Source organism: Neovison vison, chromosome 3 (genome assembly GCF_020171115.1).
Source record: "Neovison vison isolate M4711 chromosome 3, ASM_NN_V1, whole genome shotgun sequence".
Lineage (NCBI taxonomy): Eukaryota > Metazoa > Chordata > Mammalia > Carnivora > Mustelidae > Neogale > Neogale vison.
The window spans coordinates 65,963,675-65,984,025 of record NC_058093.1 but is presented as its reverse complement, the minus strand read 5'-3'; the positions used below and the strand labels follow the sequence as shown (position 1 = coordinate 65,984,025).

The window sequence follows — 20,351 nt, the reverse complement described above, 5'->3', positions numbered from 1 at the left end:
GCAGTCCCCCCTCCACTCCTTACGCGTCCACTCGTAACTTTCCAAAGACTCTTGGCGGAAGATATCAGGACATTCCCCAGAGAAAGAAACTCTGCTCTGACCACTGGTTATCTAAGTGGTTGTCTTGTTGGCCCCAGCTTCCAAACTGAAGGCTCTCATCTTTAAACCTGTTCCCCAGAAGTGACCCGCTGAGACTTTTTTAGATGTTTAATTTTGTTGCTTTAAATTCAGGCATATTTACTGGTCAGATACCAAGACCAAACGGATCGAGGTGGCTAAACTTGATGGGAGGTACAGAAAGTGGCTGATTTCCACTGGACTGGATCAACCAGCTTCAGTGGTTGTGAATCCCAAACTAGGGTAAGTTCTTGGAGGGGTCCTTCACGTTCTAGATGTTTTCCAGTAGATTGTCAAAAATTTGTATCTCAATTATTTTTTCCTAATTGGACTGAAATTGTCCTTGGACTATTTGGAGTGGCATCTATTACTAACTTAAAGAATTATAGTATTCTCTAAAGATCATTTAGAACCATCCTAGCCTCGGACTAATACTGTATAAGGGGAGGGCCTCGGGTCACATTTTTTCCATAGCCCAGTTTGTCTAAAATCCACACATTTCTCAATAGAATTTAAGGGTCGGTCTCAACCTGATGATTAGACTAGAGTCTGCAAAGTGGTGGCTGGTAGCCTAAATACAGCCTACAGACAGATTGGACTTGAACAAAGCAGAGTTTCAGGGTTTTTAAAATATAGTTACAAACACTAAAAAAATGTTTAAGCTATGTTTTTGGCTTGAAAAATCAGAACAACTGATAACACTATGTAGGTAATGACTTCTTTACCTAGAGGGGGAGAGGGAGAGGTTTCATGCCCAGTGCGGAGCCCGATGGAGGGCTCGATCTCATAACCCTGAGATCATGATCTCAGCCAAAGTCTATAGGTGGACTCCTAACCTACAGAGCCACCCGGGTGCCCCAGTAGGGATGCCTTTCTTGCTGCAGTGTTGCCTGGAACTTCTAGACAGGACTTTGCTCTTACCATCACTTGATGTTTGTAACTATGATGGACCACTCATTTACGTCTCCTGCCTGGTCCTTCCAGGTATTTGAAATAGTGCCATCCCTGGTCTGTGCAGTTTTATAATTATTAATTGGATGCAAAATAATCCATTTTAAAGTTGGAATCCTTATTTTATTCTCTGATACATCTCAAACACAGAACAGTGCTGCTAACACAGAAGGCATTCAATAAATATTTTATGAAGAATGAACAGCTTTTGTGATTATACATTTTAAAGTGTCTGAATATATATACTCAAACAGGGCTGGGCAATCTTTATGGAGGAAGTTTTCAAGAACGATAGACCACAGATGCACTGGCTCCTCCTTTTCTCACCCTGTCTTCTAAAGTAAAGTGCAAAAACCGCATCACTTAGCACCCAGATCTCTATGACACACAGCAGATCTCCCTGCTGGAAGGTCATGCTCTGCTTTGGTGGAGAAGCCTCACTAGATGAAATATTAAAAAGAGAAAACCTTCTGTTACAGGCTTATGTACTGGACTGACTGGGGCAGAGAACCTAAAATTGAGTCTGCCTGGATGGATGGACAACATCGGAAAACCCTGGTGCAGGGGGACCTTGGTTGGCCAACAGGCCTTGCTCTTGATTATTTGAATGATGACCGGATCTACTGGAGTGACTTCAAGGAGAACAATATTGAAACTATGAAACATGATGGGACTGATAGAAGAATCGTTACAAATGCAGGTTAGAAATGGGTTAGATTTTAATATGTTCTGTAATCAAGAAACATATTTCTAGTGTCTGCCCGTTTTCTCCAGGAAGAACCTGATCTTAGGTGGATACAGTTTCTTAGCTATCACTCCTTCCAATTCCCCAGCTGCTCATTTAAATGCAAATGAATCCATCAGCAATAATTAAGATTTTTTTCCTTGTAACATTTTTAAAAGGTGCTCTTAGCGACAGATACTAGAATAGCTGAATTTCCTGTTAAGTTGGCCTGATAGAGTGGCATTTCAGGTGTACCAATGGAAACCCATGTCTAACCACTTCTAGACCCATTTGTTTTGATTATGCTCAATTGCTTATTTTGTACAGCTGGAAACATCTAGAAGGAGAGAAGCATTTTGTTTCCCTCTCCAGATTTCTGCAGAATTGCAACAGTCCAGTACCTGTTAGCTCTGTGTGATAAGTGGTGTCTTATGTTCAAAGGAAAAAAAAAATAGAATCTCTGCCATCCAAATTGTTGTGCAAACATAAAATTAAATCAGCAACTTGAAAGTGGGCAGGTTCCCTATAATTGCCATCAACCAGTAGGCATTAATCTAGTTCAACATCTGTCATCTTGATCTCCCAACATGTGGTCACAGTAGAGAAAGTCTGCCTGAATGTTGTATTAGGGATTAATTCAAGCATAATGATATCTGATATAAAAGAGGGGTAGGGTATTTTCTATTCAGTAACCTTGTTTTGCTTTGGCTTTCCTCTGTGGGTAAACAGCAGTGAACCCATATAGTCTGGACATCTTCGAAGGCCAGTTTTACTGGATATCTAAGAATAAGGGAGAAGTGTGGAAGCAAGATAAATTTGGGCGAGATGAGAAAGAGAAAATGCTGATGGTGAACCCGTGGCTCACTCAAGTTCGAATCTTCCATCAACACAGATACGATCGGTCAGGTAACACCAACCTTGGATTAAGATGTTCCTTATTATCTGGAAACTTTATTTCAAATTAATGGCTATATTGTTGGAAAGTGGTAACGGATTATAATAGTCGGATCTCTTGGTACATGAAAGGGGAGTGTGTGTGCGTGTCTGTGTGTAAACCATTTTGACCAAAGAAAGATAAAATTGGAGGTCAGATGCAATTATGTACATCACCAGCAGGCATGAAGTAAAAATACTTCAGTCCTCATTGGAATTGCAGGTTTATACTTCTAGGCCACAGAATCCAGCAGACATCAAATCCTGCTGGGCGGGGGGGCGCCTGGGTGGCTCAGGGGGTTAGGCCTCTGCCTTTAGCTCGGGTCATGGTCTCAGGGTCCTGGGATCAAGCCCCGCATCGGGCTCTCTGCTCAGCGGGGAGCCTGCTTCCCTTCCTCTCCCTCTCTGTCTGCTTGTGATCTCTGTCTGTCAAATAAATCTTAAAAAAAAAAAAAATCCTGCTTGGTGGGTGTCAGGTGGGTTACAACAGGTTTCCTGGATATGGTCGGTGTTACACACCCTTACAATTCCAAGGCTAGGTGAGTCACATTATCCTGAGCTATGAGAGCCTAGTTTAAAATTGTCAGTCATATGCTGTCTTCTCCCATCTTCCCCATTTTCTTAGTTGTGGGTCCTGTTTCATCAGGTTAGCTGTGTTCTAATTCATCCCTCACCGTTGAATGGAGTAAGGTGAAAGGGAAAGGAAATTCTTCTTCTTACTATTATTATTTTTTAAAAGATTTATTTATTTATTTATTTGAGAGAGGGGGTGGAGAGAGAGAGCAGGAGGGTCAGAGGGAGAATCAGACTCCCCGTTGAGCAGGGATCCCAACCTGGGACTTGATCCCAGGACTCTAGGGTCATGACCCGAGCTGAGGGCAGACATGTAACGGACTGAGCCCCCCAGGTGCCCTGGAAGGGAAATTCTTGAAGAAAGGAAAGGAAATAAACGTTTATTAAGCTCTGTAAGTCAGATTCTCTCTTCAAGTGTTAATTCTGACAGATGGTTACCTCAGTTAATCTCCAAAACTGTGTAAAGAGGTTTTATGTTCCTCTCACGTATTAGGAACCCCACTGATACAATAGCCCTTGTGTCTTCCATGTAGCTGGGACTCTCCTCCTGGGCAGTTTTGACGATAGGAGGGGAGAGCACAGTACATATGGTGAGCCCACTCTCTGGCCTTTGTAGAGAAGGCTACCTAGGAGTTAGAGGAAAATCTGGAGTCAACTGGGCCCCCTTAAGAGAGGGCTGATTAGGGGTACCTGGGTGGCTCAGTGGGTTAAGCCTCTGCTTTCAGCTCAGGTCATGATCCCAGGGTCCTGGGATAGAGCCCCGCATCAGGCTCTCTGCTCAGGAGGGAGCCTGCTTCCCCCTCTCTCTCTGCCTGCCTCTCTGCCTACTTGTGCTCTCTGTCTGTCAAATAAATAAAATGTTTTAAAAAAAAAAAGAGAGAGAGAGGGCTGATCACTGTGTAGGCCGGGGACCTAGCCCAGCTGTGTCAGATTAGCATTACTCTACACAAGTAGTTCTCCCATTTGAGCATGTATCAGAATCATCTAGAGAGCTTGTTGGGCCCCACCTCAGGGGTTTCTGACTTAATAGACCTGAGGTGGTCTAAAAATGTCCATTTCAAATAAGTTCTCAACTGATGCTGGTGTTGCTGGTAAAGGAACCACATTTGAAAAATCATGTTCCAGGCCCTACAGAAGAGTGGGCCTTGGACGAGTTGCGCTGGTACCTTAAGGGAGTTGGTGAGAAAGGCAAGATTGTCAGGCCTCACCCAACCTTTTGGAGTCTGATTTCCTAGGTGATTTGTATTACATTCAAGTTGGAAAGGTTCTGCTCTAGAGAGCTGAAGAAATGGGCAGATTTTGTGTGAGTCTTTGGGAAATGGTTTACAATTTTATAGCCATGCCTTGTGTGTGATTCCACATCGAATGACAGTGAATCAGGATCACAGAAAGTAAGTCTGTGAAGGAATTTAGAAATCATCTATATCTTGGAGACATCATAATAATAGGCTAGGATAGAGTTCAGAAGACTCCAGAATTACTTGGTAAGCTTTTAATGGTAACACTTGTGTTGTATCCTAGACCAGTTAAAATCTGAATTTCTGTGACTGCGCATCAATAGTGGTGAAATAGCTCCCAGGTGATTCTGATAATCACAGCCTTAAGTTCCCTTGTCTTGCAAGTAGGAGAACCAAAGAAGTCCAGAAGAAAGTCCTCCTATTAGGGTGGGGTAGAAATCATATCTAACATTTGATCTGGATACATTATGATCTATGGTAATGAGAAATCTTGACATAATAGTCTTAACTGGTCTTTTGAATTATCTCAGATTGCTTTGCACTGACTAGTTTTTGAGGTCATGCAGTGCACTAGACACCTACTTCCACACCTGCCAGGGCAAGGGCAGAGCTAGGTAATGCCAGGAGAACATGTGAGCCGTACAGGAGTAGGATGGAAGGGCCACAACTCAGTTGATGAGCATATCCTTGGTTGGCGTTCTCATTTCCTCTTCAGACCCTAACCGCTGTTTTCATGTGCTTTCCAGTGCCCAACCGCTGTAAAAATGTCTGCAGTCACCTCTGCCTCCTGAGACCTGGAGGGTATAGCTGTGCCTGCCCCCAAGGGTCTGCCTTCATCGCGGGGAGCAGCACTGATTGTAATGCAGGTAAGGCCACTGTCTGGGCAGCTACGGAGGCTTGGGAACACTCTCCTGCTTTCCTTAGGTTCCCTGCCAGTGTTTCACCTTCTGTGGGAATCTGAAAAATCCCTGTGCTGGGTCCTTTGCAGGATAGAGTAGGGGTGGCTTGAAGGAGGGAGGAGATCAGGGAAATGGGAACAGAGAACTGAGTGGGACTTAGGGAGCCCAACAGAACTGGTGTTCCAAAGATCACTGAGAATTATTTGCCCCCATATCTACAGTCGTGTTGTTTTGTAGGTATTTGGAAGAGTGGGTTTTCTATAAGGCTTCCACCTCCTTTGTCTAGCCCATACCAGATGTCAGTTGCTGTGGAATCCATTCAGCCTTAACTTGAGTTCAAGTGGGGCACTAGGTTTCTGTGGTAGGAGGGCCTCACTCACTACAGATGGGAGGGTAGGAAGAGGGTCACTGTTTTCCTCGCATGCTCATTTCAGAGTTTTGATAAATGGAAAAGGGTCACATTTTAAAAGGCATTGTACACTGTTGGGAGACGGAGGCCAGATAAGGATGCGTGGTTTTTTTCTCATCCGAAATACTGCGGGTGACCTCTGCCTGGCAAGACTTGTCTTCAATGACTCTCAAATTAAGAAGCGTATCAACCGGGGCACCTGGGTGGCTCAGTGGGTTGAGCCGCTGCCTTCGGCTCAGGTCATGATCCCAGGGTCCTGGGATCGAGTCCCACATGGGGCTCTCTGCTGAGCGGAGAGCCTGCTTTCCTCTCTCTCTCTCTGCCTACTTGTGATCTCTCTCTTAAAAAAAAAAAAAAAAAAGAAGCATATCAACCATAGGTGTCCACTAGTGATCCTAACTAGTGTCCAGTTCTTAATATCCACATTTAAAAAATCTTCCTGCAGTTCACCAGTGGCCCATTTTGTGGCTCACGTCCTTGTTTTTACGTTTTAGTGACCATTTTATGGTTCCCATTCCTCAGTTTTAGCCGATGGGGAGATGCTTAACCACCTTTGGCCACCAGGGGGAGTAAGTGGTCAAACCATGCACCACTTTTTGGCTCTTCCCAATCAGGCTGAAAAGTTGGCAGGTTTACCCCAAAGATACAGATGTCGTGAAAAGAAGGGCCATCTGTACCCTTTGTAGCAACATGGACGGGACTGGGGGAGATTATGCTGAGTGAAATAAGTCAAGCAGAGAGAGTCAATTATCATATGGTTTCACTTACTTGTGGAGCATAACAAATAGCATGGAGGACAAGGGGTGTTAGAGAGGAGAAGGGAGTTGGGGGAAATTGGAAGTGGAGGTGAACCACGAGAGACTATGGACTCTGAAAAACAATCTGAGGGGTTTGAAGTGGCGGGGGGGTGGGAGGTTGGGGTACCAGGTGGTGGGTATTATAGAGGGCACGGATTGCATGGAGCACTGGGTGTGGTGAAAAAATAATGAATACTGTTTTTCTAAAAATAAATAAATTGAAAAGAAAAAAAAAAGTTGGCAGATTTAGAGAATAAACTCAGGGAGTGAAAACTGCTTCCCCAGGCTCCCTTCCCGAATCCCCACCCTTTCTGAATCCTCACTCTCATCCCAAGGCTACTGGAGAAATACTGACAAGCTTACAATATTTAGCAATATTTTGAACCAAACGATTTCAGGCTTTTGACATTTGTTCTCTGCGGTAGATGGACGGTTCTGACATTTGTTGCTATTTCATACTCGGGAGTGTTGTTGTCCAAATTGTCACCCCGTGGACTACTTTCCTCATTTTCATTTTTTACCAAGTGCATTGTAGTAAGATTCTTGGTTAAAAGAACTTAACCAAAGCAAGCATGCTAATGGTGGTAGTTATTCCATATAGAGTCTGTTGGTATATTAATTAGTTAATTTGATAAGTTTTTGAGTGCCTACTACATGCTAGACATTAGTGCTGGAGGTAATGGAAGTGAAAAAACAGAATGTTTGCTCTTGTTGGGTTTATATTCTAGTAGGACAGTAAATAGAGACCCACCCACCCCCAATATATAATACCAGGTCGTAAAAGCAAAAGGAGAAAACCAAAGCAAGGTAAGAGGGTTGAGGATGGGATGGGAGTTGGGTTGCTTTTAGCTAGAGTTTCAAGAAGGCCTCTCTGATGAAGCAGATTTTTAGTAGAGTTTCAGATTGAGGGACTGAGCCAGGAGGGCATCTGCACTCCTTAAGTAAGGGCACAAGTACTAAATACTCACTGAACATCTTCTAAGTACGAGACATGGGAACACTAACAAGCCCATCAGGCACATCCAGGCAGTACGTGGGGGCTGAGCTGGAACAGGGGCCCAGAGTGAGGGCAGTTTTGGAGGACTTAAAAAAATAAGACAGCTCTGACTAGCTGTCTAATCAGGCATCTGTGCCCCTGCATTGTGTGTCTGTCAGTTGCGTGATGGGTCCCTGATGCTTTGGAGCCTTCAGTTCAAGTCCAGGTGTCCCCAGACTGAGCTCTTGCATTTAACAGGGCTTGCGGAGGAGAATTCTGAAAACTTCCAATGAGAACGTGAATGTCCTAAGAGATCCCTTTACCATAAGCGTCTTTTAAACATTAATATATGTTCTGGAGTATAGTGTCTCTCCACTGTTTGGAGGGGAAATGCTATAAATTGCCTCTTTCCTTCCACCAAATGTGCATTCCTTTCAAAAACCTTATTATTAAGGAAATTTATCTGACTTCAGGGGAAGGTAATGTTTGGAGAGGGAGGCTAAGTAGCTGCCCTGCCCCACCCACTCCCCACCCCAACCCTGGGCCTGAACAGATCTGCATGGTTTGGGTGCTCTGCGGAGTGTGGCTGACTAACACATGCATGGCTTTCCCTTTCTGCAGCCATCGAAAGTCCTATCACCATGCCCCCCCCATGCCGGTGTATGTATGGAGGAAGTTGCTATTTTGATGAGAACGACCTCCCCAAATGCAAGTAAGTCTGAATCTTGAGGTCCAAGCTGTAGGGCTTGTGTCTCCTGGAGGAATTTTAGACCAAGTGGCCAGAAAAACAAATAACAAGAACCTTGCCACTTCACTAATTTTCTCATCTTTGCCAGCTTGCCCTCCCTTGGGAGAGTCTACAGAGAACCAAGGCAGTGTTTCTCTAACTGTATACTGTTCATAAGAATCTTCTGGATCAAAATGGCCTACCCCCTTCACAGGGATTCTGTATTTCCCATCCCGCCTCCCCAGGAGGTGCCACAGGAGTGTGGGCCAGCTCTAACAAGGGCTTAGAGAAGTGACAGCCCCATTTTTCCCCCTACTCATCTGGAGGTGGTAATAACATTAGGATTGTGGGAGACCAGGTGTCAGCAGTGGTGCTCCAGCCCAAGCCCTCGTGATGAGCAGAGACTGGGCCAGAGATATGGAAAAAAGAGAATTATGGAGAAAGCTCTAACACGGAGCAAGATAAATGGAGGTCTCTGAAAGTACTTAATGAATACATGTCAGAGGAAAGAACACAATGGTGGTTTTCAGTTTTCTCTTGAAGGAAGAGTTCCGTAGGGTTAAATGTGATACCATGAGGTTTATTTGATATCAGGGTCACAACACCAAAAGTGAATCTCAAAGTCGGATTGCCGTTCTTTCTGCTCATCGCCCACTGGCAGAGCACGGGAAAGTTGTGCAGGACACATTGACTGTTCTGCGTGTAATCTGCTCGGTCCACCCTCTCTCTACCCGAAGATGGGCTTGTAAAGAGCTATGGAAGCCTAGGAAGGCCACAGCTTGTGATGAGCCATTCTTCTTTTATTTCTAGGTGTCCCAGCGGCTACATGGGAAAACACTGCGAAATAGGGCTTTCCAAAGGTGTCCCTCCAGGAACAAGTAAGTTCTAAGAACACGAGCAGCCTGGAAAGGCCGCACCGCTCCTAAATTCTGAATGCTGTCTAGATTCTGTTTAACTCTGTCTTGGGAGAATGAGTGGTTCTACCCCCTGCTTCCACCATAAAGTCTTCTGGTGCCTTTCCCTTTCCACCTGCTGATACGGTCGCTTCTCCCCTCTTTGACGACAGCAGTGGCTGTGCTCTTGACCATCATCCTGATCATCATCATCGCTGCTTTGGCGGCTTTAGGATTTTTCCACTACCGGAGAACGGGCTCCCTTTTGCCTTCTCTGCCCAAGCTACCAAGGTCAGTTTCAGTATGGGGAATATTGATGTTAGAAGCCTGGGTGATGGGACCATTTGAATTAGTTAGGTGTTTTATTTATATACATTTTAAGCACAGTGTGCAGCTTGCTTTTTCTGCAGAAACAAAAAGTAGTGAACTTGAAGCCATCGTTTCAGATGACAACTTCTGAATCAAGTGCTTCTTTGGAAGCCTGGGTGCAGATCCTGTTTTATAGTTGAAATGGTTATGCCCACTGGTGGGCATTTGGGTCAGACTGGAACTCTCTCTGTGCGATGGACCAGGCTTTATTCCTGCAAGTGCCCGGTTGGGTCTCTCTCAGATCTCCACCATTCGGGAATGTGCTTTAACACTTCCATGTAGCTGAGGCAACGTCCTACCATATTTGATGTGCAGATTCATAGTGGGAATTTTTTGCAATATGGAGGAGAGGGCACTGTTGCCAAAGGTTGTTTAAAAAAATTGCACGTTGTTTCAATTACTTCTTTTCAGCTTAAGCAGTCTAGTAAAATCCTCTGAAAATGGAAATGGGGTGACCTTCAGGTCGGGAGCAGATGTTAACATGGATATCGGAGTATCTGGGTTTGGGCCTGAGTCTGCTATTGACCGCTCGATGGTGATGGTGAGTGTGGTTACAAGGGACAGTTCGAAGGTTTTCATTTTTACTGTTTTTTCTTTTTTAAATAAAAGAAATACTTTTGTAGAGAATAAAATTAACCTAGTAAAAAAAAGGTAAAGCAGTGTGCCTCTCAAAATAGTCTTTACAAAATTAGGAAACACTGTTTGTTTCAGAAATTTCTCTAAAAATACTAGTAATACAATTGAACTCTACCCCTGCTCTGAGTCACAGTTGAATCCTGAACAGTGTTGAGTTTAATGGGAATCTTAAGCAGTCTTGTGTTTTTTGGGAGGGGGAGAAAGAGCTCATGGTGCTGTTTTTATTTGGTGACTCCTTGTATGTGAAAGGAAGGAGTAGGGAAATACGTCTCCTAGTCTCATAGATTTTCCCACCAATGTAAAATATTGACAGAACAAGCAGTGATTTTTAGAGTCGGTGGTTGGTTCAAATCGTAATTCTGCCACCTTCTAAGGATGTTACAGTAGGCACGAGCCTTGATGACTCTGACCCTCACTGTCCTCATCTGTGAAATGGGTACAGTAATACCTCTTGTGAGGATCAAATGGCTACTTGATGAGAGGACTAGTACAGTCTTTATAATCAGTATTGGAAAATCACTTTCAGTATTCTGCCTTTCCCCCAAATCTTTCATGTTTGCCCTTGCATAAAAGTACAGGGTGATCCGTTCTTTCCTCCTTCCTATCTCCCTCTTCTCCTCTTAGCTCTTCTTCCATCACTCACTCTTTTCTCTGTTGTACAAACCCAATCCCCAAGTGAGTTATTTGTATTAAGGAGCCAAAGACATTGTAGATACAGGGGGAATGTTTGTTTTCTTGATCTGATAAATGAGTGCATTTATTAACTTTGTGTAATGGTTTGCCATATGGAAGCCTTACGTCTCCTGCCCCCCTCCGTTTTTTTGGGTGGGGGTAAGTTCTTTTTGGGTATATTTGGCATAGTACCTGAAATTTCTTGAGGTATAAGGAGGGCACCTTCCTTTGTGTGTAAACCAGATATATATATATATATATATATATATATATATATATATATATATTTTTTTTTTTTTTTTTTTCCCATCAGAGTGAAAACTTTGCCATGGAGATGGGGAAGCAGCCCATAATATTTGAAAACCCAATGTATGCATCCAGGGACAGTGATGTCAAAGTGGTTCAGCCAACGCAGGTGAGAAATCAGCCCTTTCTTTGAAGAGCTGCTGCTGTTGAATCTTGTTCTATTGAATAAGACCCTCTTAGAGTTCTCCCAACTTACTTTTGAATGGAAGGAAGCAGTGTTCATTCTTCCGCTTGACTATATGCAGTCACAGGATGGACCCACGGATACGACACCAATTTGGTGCATAGTTGCTGGGGTTTAGCGGCCCTTCTTGGGGTGCTGACCAAGAGCCTTTTCATTCTGAGTGGTCAGGGCAAGATCTAGGAATCCATTCAGGGGCTTGGCAAGCAGTGCCAGGCACACACAGGCTCTCTGTAAGTATTTGTGAAATGGACAAGTGAATGATCGTCAGGTCATTATGTAGAGATTTGGGGGACTGGATATACTCTCTGGGTTCTCACTGGTAGCACAAGGGTGTTATTTGAGGTGACCTCCCTCTACTTGCCTTCCCCATACTTCTCTGAAAAGTACAAAAGTCTTCAGAATAGATAGGTAGCTCTCTTAATTTCCTATGGTACAGCCCTATTACTCACTCCCCTTTAAGAGGAACAGGGAGATGACATAGGTGTATAGATGAAGGAGAAGAAGTTTTCACGGCCTTTGGATCAGTAGCTCCCATACCATTTCTAGTGCCTGTCAACTCTTAGTCTGTCCTTCCTTGTCTTTGAGAAATAATGGTTTCATTCTTAATACCTAAACTTCTTTTGAAATCATAAGATACTGTACCTCTTAAATACAGAAGTGTTTATTTTATGAATAGCTTTCCTAAGATCAGAAATAGTTGCATCTTGAAGCATTTTGTATGATGCTTTGAGATTCAGATAGCAAAAATCTAATCACATGATAAAACAGATGTGACATCTCATTTGGCATTTTCACTTGAAATAAAAATAGGCCATGTTTATAAACATATCCACATTTGAAAAGAAATAGTGAATATAAAAATACAGGAAAAAGTGGATTTTTTGCCTTGTAATTTGTTAATTATATATTGATAATAATTTGGGCTTAAGAGGGAACCTTAGAATCACATGAATGTTACAGAAAAATTTCTAGAGGGCTATTAATTCCATTATACCTTTGTTTCAGATATTCAACCTCTTATAAGCAGTTGTCTCAGATTATTAATTTTACTCTAAATATCCAAAGATAAGATTCTCAGTTCTGATGAGTTTGGGAATAATTCATGCTGTTCCTCTAGATTTGGTGGCCAGTGTACAGCCAGAGTTGTTTATCGAAAAATAGGGTCCGCAGTGGGAATACGGGAGCATAGACAACACAATAAAATTGTCATTACTGTGAGTGGAAGCTGTGATACGTGTGTTTGCCTCCCAGGATTAAGGCATGACATGGATGACATAGTGTTGGTGCTTCTGATTTGGGGGAGGTGGGAACAGTGTTTAGTCCTGGGTAAAAGAGTGCCTGACCATGTCTGTGGGAAAGCAAGGCTATGAAGAGAGCCAAAGAGTTGATAAGAAACTTCACAGCCAGGATTGTTTCAAAACTGGATACTGTGCTTTAATGTGCACACAGGTGACTGTATCTGGAAATGTGGATAACCAGAACTATGGGAGTCCCATCAACCCTTCTGAAATAGTTCCAGACACAAAGCCGACCTCCCCCGGTGCTGAGGGAACTCAGGTAACAGTGGATGGCTACTGAAAGGACGTGAGATTTGCAAAGGGCTTCGGAGTTGCTGGGTTTACCAATGCTCAGGGTAACTAGGAGACCCTGATAGGCTCGTGGAACCAATTATGTAGGCAATTAAGAATGATAATTTTAAAAAATAGTAAATTGAAAAATTTCTCACAGCTAAAGCCACATTTCTGAAACAGGAATGATATTCCTGGTGACATGAGAGAACATCTAGAAAAGAAGGGCTACATACTTCCGGATCTAGTCTCTTCAGACCTGAGGTGCTTGATTTTAGAGAATGACTTCACTATGTCATTGTGTCATTGTGTCAAGGATTCATGTAGAAGACCCTTTCCTTTTTTTACATAGTGGAATTTTTCTACAGTGTACATCTTTGTTCCCTGAAAAATGTGCTGTGTTCTTAGCTCCTCTGCTGTTAACCTGTGTTCACCACGAGATGGCACTAGTTTATACTCTTTATCTATCCATGTGGCCATCCAACCAACCAGTGTTTTCGCCCTCAGTGTGCCAGGCACAGTGTTTAACAACAGAAAATAAAAGAAAAAGACTGCTAATGGAACGTCTCTATCATGCCTTCAGGGACTTTGAAATTTTTAGACAATTTGGTCTACAGAGAGAAAGTCAGTAAATAAATCTGATAGAAAATTTTGTGTTAATGTATAATCGATCCCTAGTTTTAATGGCTACGTATGAAGCTAAATAAGATCTAGCTCTCTGATCCTGGGCCAACTATTTTACCTCTGGGTTCTAGAGTCTTCATGCTTCTCCTTAGGGCCACTGTTGGCATATGAAGTGAGATACTTGTGGTACAAAAGTTTTTCTCTGCGTTCCAGGACATTTTCCCATTCTGGACCCTGTCCACGCAGCATCAGCTTTCTGTCTCCCTCAGTGTACTGTGGTCCCCCAGATCCTCTTCCACTCTGCCTCCCCCCATATTCCCAGGGGAGGACAGCCTTCTAGCCTTCTGGCATGTCTCTGTCTTAAGGTTCTGTGACTTCTTCTGTGAAGTAATGTAAAAAATCAAATCCAAAGGTAGTTAGAAATCTGGCCACTTACATCATCCTTATTTCTCAAAGTGCACCATCTCTGTGCATAATTGGTATCTGCCAAGTTAACTTGGAAGTTGTTTTGGATTTCCAGCACCTCAGATACTCGTTCCTATTCAGCTTGTTTGGATCAAAATAAAAGTTGAACTAAATTCATGCTCATGAGGGATACCTGGGTGGCTCAGTCGGTTAGGCCCCCCTGACTCTTGTTTTTGGCACAGGCCATGATCACAGGGTCTTGAGATCAAGCCCTACGTCGGACTCCTGTGTGGGCATGGAGCCTGCTTAAGATCCTTTTCTGTCCTCCCTTCATGCCTCCCATTCTCTTTCCAAAAAAAAAAAAAAAAAAGATGCTAATGAAGAGCTTATAACATAGCTCTCTGTCTACCTTTTTTTTTTTTTTTAAAGATTTTATTTATTTACTTGACAGAGAAATCACAAGTAGTCAGAGAGGCAGGCAGAGAAAGAGGCAGGGAAGCAGGCTCCCCGCTGAGCAGAGAGCCCGATGCGGAGCTTGATCCCAGGACCCTGAGACCATGACCCAAGCTGAAGGCAGAGGCTTAACCCCCTGAGCCACTCAGGTACCCCTCTCGGTCTACCTTTTTATATTTCATGTACTAATTCCTTCTCCTCCTGACACACACACACACACACACACACAGAGACACACACGAGGCACATAAAAATGTTGTCTTAGAAAGGAATTTTCAGTTTTCATATTTTTCTAGGGACTGAATTTCTTTCTTCAGGCTACATTTAAAAGTGGATTTTGGAGATTAATTTTCCACAGACACCAGAATACTTGAATGTCACAATGCTGTGTGTCTTGAATGTTCCCTGAGCCTGACTCAACCCCAAGGCAGTGCCAGGTTTATTTTATATTCTCACTTACTTTTTCTTTTCAGTCCATTTCAAGTCTAGTGATCTCGTCACTACACCGAGCTCTCTCCCAGCCTGAGCAGGAAGGGAATGTGGGGTGGGGGGCGTGCTGCAGCCTCTGACCTGCACGCCTGTCATCAGAAACCAAATGAACATGGAAAGACTTCAAATGAGAGATCTTCACCCATTATAGTCCCTTCTTTCTCCTCTTCCTCTTTGCAGTATGTCCGCTCTTCTTCTTCTTTTTTTTTTTCTTTCTTTTATCGATTGAGGCTGAGACTCTGTAAGGTCTCTTCTGCCCGGCATATCTAGTGATCTCCCCATATCAGTCGTGCCCTGGGCACTGGAAGGGGCAGCCAGTGTGGCTTGAAGCCATAGAGGCACTTGGTTAGGATCTCCTTAGGTTAGCACTCATGTGCCGGAGAGGCTCACAGATCTGTCATTCATCAGTAAACAGGCTCAAAGGACTCAAATCTAGGAACATGAATTCCTGTGACTCCATTCTGTCATTTTCCAAAAGTCACGTTGATCTGCATTGGGTTTCCCAAGGAGATAGCAGTGGAAATCACCATGGTTCCTCTGGTTAGTAATTGCTTAACCCCAGGTAGCCCATTCCACAGGTGTAAGTTTCCCAAGGCCAGACTCTTGGCCTGAATGAGTTCATCTTTCTCTTGGTGGCGGTCATGTATGGAGTAGGTGCTCACTTACATGCAGGTTACAATGAATGGTCTTCCGTGGTCATGTGCCCCCCTGACTCCTTCACATATTGGTCCCTTACTTTCACAGAGCAAGAGATACCCCTAAAATAGATGGGCTACCTTAGCTACCTGCTGGAGTTGGGTATCTGCTCCCTTACTTTCTCTTCCCTGTCAGCCTCCACCGGGTAGCCAGAGCTGTGTCTAACAATGGCGCCATGGACGGATTTTCAGCAGGCCCCGGACTACCCGCCATCATCGATGGTGATTCCTCTTTTGCTTCTTCGGTCTATGGGCCTCCGAGTCCTGTAGTCACTGCCTACTCTTCACCTACAATTCAGTTACATGAGCTTGCTGTGACTCTGTTTCCTCATCTGTAACATAAGAGCACCCACCTCACAAACCTGCTGGGAAGGTAAATTGGGAAACTTGTAGGCTAACCCCTGATACCTAGTGAGCTCTCAGTAAAGACTCATTTTTGGTATCACTATGGCTGTTTTGATTATAGGAAGAAATGACGAAGAGAGAAGGGGTATGCTTGCATTGACCAAGGATCAAAACCCCATTTTAGGAAATGGGAGTTACCATTTGGCTTTCTCTTTACATTTTCGGCAGCCCCCGGAGAAATCTCTACTCTCTCCCAGGGCTTCTAGATTCTAGAGGCACAGATTCTGTCAACTCTACATGTCACATCAAATAAATATTTTGAAATTTATTAGACGAAAAGAGCCAGAGACTTCTCAGCTTCAGTTTGGGGGCCATCTGAGGAGGAACTGAACAGTTTACCCAAGGGGCAAGTCACATGGTCCCAGGTCCAAATTTGCTTTGTCCTTTACTAAGAAGACATTTTAAAGCTTGAGGGGACCAAATCCACGCCAGAGAATTCCATTATTGAAGGTTTTCCATTTCCCCTTTTTCATTTAGGCAACAAAATGGAATATCTTCAAACGAAAACCGAAACCGGCCACGAACTTTGAAAATCCGATCTACGCAGAGGTAATCGTTGACAATTTGTCTTAGCACAAGCATTCGGCATTCTTCCTTAGCAATCCCTTACTTGGCTCACCGGGATGTATGCTCCGATTATCTTGAGCAAACTGGCAATGATTTGTTTTCTTCACACGAAACTGTTTCTAGTCCTGTTGGGGGAATAAATGGCTGATCCGTGTTTCATTGTGGCCTTAGATGGAGAATGAACAGAAGGACAGCACAGCTGCGAATCCACCTCCAGCGCCTTCTGTCCCTGCTAAAAGTTCCCTGAGAGGCCCAGTGCCAACCTATACTGCAACAGAAGACACTTTTATAGACACCGCGAGCCTTGTTAGAGAAGACTCTGAGGTATAGCCATGCCAGCTATCTAGGGAATAATTAGAAACACACTTTTGCACATATATTTTTTACAAACAGATGAAGAGAAAGTTAACATTCAGTACTTTATTAAAAAATATATATATATATTTTCCCAGTTCGCCTATAGTTGGAAGTGTCCATGGAAACTCTGCCTTGAGTGTCTTTTTTTTTTTTTACTTAATGCTGTCTCCTATTTTTACAGATAATTATCACAATGTACTATATGTATATCTTTGCACTGAAGCTCTCCGAAGGTAATTCTATAAATATATTGTACATTTGTAAATTTCAGAAAGATGATCACATCATTAAATTTGCTGATAAAAGTATCTGCTGAATTGGGTGGTGATCATTACCGTAAATGATCCAACAAGGAAAGGAATTGACGGGGCGTGGGGTGATGTAGCCATGTCTGAAGAAGGGTACCACTCCTGTTCTCTATAGGATTATTCAGGAAAGAGATCCGGGCCCCACTCCTGGGTCCATTTTTACACCTTTGGCACTTAATGAATGTTCCGCATTTGTTCAACATTACCTGTAACCTGGTCGGTAGGCGTATGGACAGAGGGTGCGGTGTGTTGTGCGGACATCTGGATCTGCCTGTCGCTGCCTCCAGTAGCGCGGAAAGTAGAAAACCAGCTTGGTGCTGCCCTTCTGCATGTCTGGGCTGTCCAACCAGAATGCTCTCCCATGTCTTTACCTCGCTAGCTGCCAAGTCAACATTCTTACCTGCGACATCTGTGAGAGTACAAGTGTCCTGCAAAGAGGTTGTTATCAGATTGAATGAACCCTTTTGCCTGATGGATCCTAGGGTGATTTCTGTCCTTCCGTGCCTCTCAGGCAGTTCCCTACCCTGGACGCTGGAGCTCAACCGCTGAATTACTTAAACCAAATCCCTGTCTTCATCAAGTACGGTGCAAAACAGATACCAGTTAAGCAAAGCCTCAGCTGGGTTTTCGTTTCTGTGTGTGAAAATACCATTATAATGACTATTTATTTCCTCAGTTGAACGTGAATAGAAAGGGAAACTGTTCTTCTTGAGCCTTTTTTTTTTTTTTTAAAGGTCCTTTTGGCTAAATCGTACATTTGTATTTGGGAATGTACTGTAGAGCCTAGATTTTTCTCTTGAGTAGTGGGTATAGAATCCAAAATGGGAACCATGGCAGGAATATACAGTTTCCGTACCACGTAGCATTCCTGACTCTGTGCTAATATTGCACATTTTTAAAACCATGAATGGATGGATGGATGAATGGAAGAAACGTGTACTACTGATTATTTTATTACTGAGTTCTCAAAATATTCGTGGCTCATATTTTGGGAGCTTATTACAATTTTTTTTGAAATGTACTTTGATTAGAAAAGCAAATGGAAATGATGCTGCTGAGAAATTTCTAATAAATTTGTATTTTATCAGACTTCTTTGGTGTGCTTCTTAAGACCAGCTCACAAGTCTGTTGTATTTTCTGCGCAGAGAACTTGGGGCTTTGAGTGCTAGGCCGCCTGAGAACTAGGGGTGCCCAGAGTTCGGGGGTGAGGGGAGGTGGGGGGGAGGAGTTCACAGCACATCCAGCCCTGACAGGCCTGGTGGGGTAATTAATCTCAGAGAGGAGTAAGCTCCTTAAGTTCCCACCTGACCTCTGGGTGGGCAGCCCCCTTAATTGCCTTTCAAAGTCAATTTCCACCTCTTCTTTTCCTTCCTTACATTCTAGGCTCTGAGCCAGGTCCTCCTTTTCAAATCTAATTGTGCTCCCAAGCTCAGTGAAAGTACCTGCTGCTGAGGGGTCTCCGAGCTCCTCCCGCTGAGAGGACGGAAGAGCAGTGAGGATGGTCGCAGCTGGACAGGGTTTTGTTACACACTGGGATTCAAGCTTCAGTGGGGTGTATTTGGATGCATTAACTCAGGGACGGGGGGCATCAGCCAGCAGAACGCGCAAATATAAGAGTGAAAGGAAGCCGTGAGAACCTGCGCTTGGAAATGCTTGTAATTTCCAGCTTGGGTTTTTGTCTTGGGCATGAAGCTCAATATGAAATGAGTCTTGAGCATTTCTTTTATGAAAATTAGTGTTCTGCTCGCCTTCGTTTCTGAGTGTACCCCAGAAAGGCATCAGAAAGCCTGCCAGTGCCTTCGGGAAGTCAACCTAGTTTGGCCCTCCCATTGCCTCTCCTGGGCTATGGCTCTCTTGGTGCCCAGTTCTGACCCTGCCTTTGTTTCCAGCCCGGGCAGCTGTTTGGAAGTTGGGCCAGGGTGGGAGTGCCCTGGGGGACAGGGTCCTACTTACGGGACTGAAGTTGGTGTTACTCATCATTTCATCACGTGAAGCAGGGGTCATTTTACTAGCAGGCGTGTACTTAGACTGAACAACACAAGATCGCAACTGTAGCAGGTGTGTTCACAGAAAGCTGTCAGGTCCTACGGGTCACCCATTTTTAGGGTTTCCCAGTAAGTTTTTTATTCGCTCGCTCGCTCACTCACTGTGGGTTCTACCAGCATTCAGTTGCAGACAAAGTTTGATGCAGAGACCATGGGTTTCAGGAAAATAGGGGAGAGGACTACTTTAAATTGAGAACTCTATCCATTAAATTGTTTTTTTTTTTTTCTCTGAAATGGAAAAAGACCATTATTTGATTTTTGAGGCGGTGTATCTCAGGGTGGCTCACAAACTGTGAAGAACTAGGTAAGCCCTGGGGTGAGGGAGGGTTCTGAGGAAGCCAGCTGTAGATGTACAAGCATTCCTAGGGGTCCTGGAAAGAGCCTTTAACTTTGGCCTGGAGCCCTTGACTGCCCTTGACCTGTCATCCTCTGTTCTGTCTTTCCCCTGCACTCACTGTGGTCACAAGCCTGATGGGGATATTATAAAACCATGTGTTTCTTTTGGAAAGCTCCCTTAAGAGCATAAAGCATAAAATTACTCTCTTCACATCTGCAGTTTGCTTTGAAATAAACTGGTGTGTGTGCTGGGGAGAGAGGGAGGAATAGAACAGAGATGCAAAGGAATCGGCTGTGAAACGATTCTTGTTGAATCTGGGCATGGGGTCCATGATGCTGATCATACTGTCCTCTCTGTTATTCCTATGTATGTCTCAAACTTTCCTAAAAGAGCTAAGAGCTCAATCCTTCCACTGTACTTGATGTCCTTTCCAAATAATACACATTCATGAATTGTCCCCATAGTACCCAGTGTTCCAGGCACTAGAACTATACTAATAGCTTATGGAACATTAATGTGGCAGGTTCAGGTGTGAGTACCTTACATGTTTTATCTCACGCATCCTCATAAAAATCCTATGAGGTAGATGTATTATTATGCCCATTTTTCAGATGAGGCACAGAGTGGTTGAAGCCCTTTCCCAAAGTCACACAGTAAGTGACAGGGCTAGAATTCAAACCCTGCTCTGTCTCCA

The 20,351-nt window shown here is 43.8% G+C and overlaps 1 protein-coding gene across 1 annotated transcript in view; it reads left to right on the top strand.

Moving 5' to 3' along the window:
• Positions 1-18,364, top strand: part of LRP2 (LDL receptor related protein 2) — a 207,030-nt gene extending 188,666 nt beyond the window's left edge. Inside the window, exons 68-79 of the mRNA XM_044242279.1 lie at positions 232-360; positions 1,548-1,768; positions 2,522-2,698; positions 5,283-5,402; positions 8,239-8,329; positions 9,155-9,222; positions 9,411-9,528; positions 10,018-10,147; positions 11,228-11,329; positions 12,854-12,961; positions 16,521-16,592; positions 16,782-18,364. Coding sequence (XP_044098214.1) covers positions 232-360; positions 1,548-1,768; positions 2,522-2,698; positions 5,283-5,402; positions 8,239-8,329; positions 9,155-9,222; positions 9,411-9,528; positions 10,018-10,147; positions 11,228-11,329; positions 12,854-12,961; positions 16,521-16,592; positions 16,782-16,940 — 1,495 coding nt within the window. The 3' untranslated portion in view covers positions 16,941-18,364. The remainder of the gene's footprint in view (positions 1-231; positions 361-1,547; positions 1,769-2,521; positions 2,699-5,282; positions 5,403-8,238; positions 8,330-9,154; positions 9,223-9,410; positions 9,529-10,017; positions 10,148-11,227; positions 11,330-12,853; positions 12,962-16,520; positions 16,593-16,781) is intronic.
• The last annotated feature ends 1,987 nt before the right edge of the window (positions 18,365-20,351 follow it).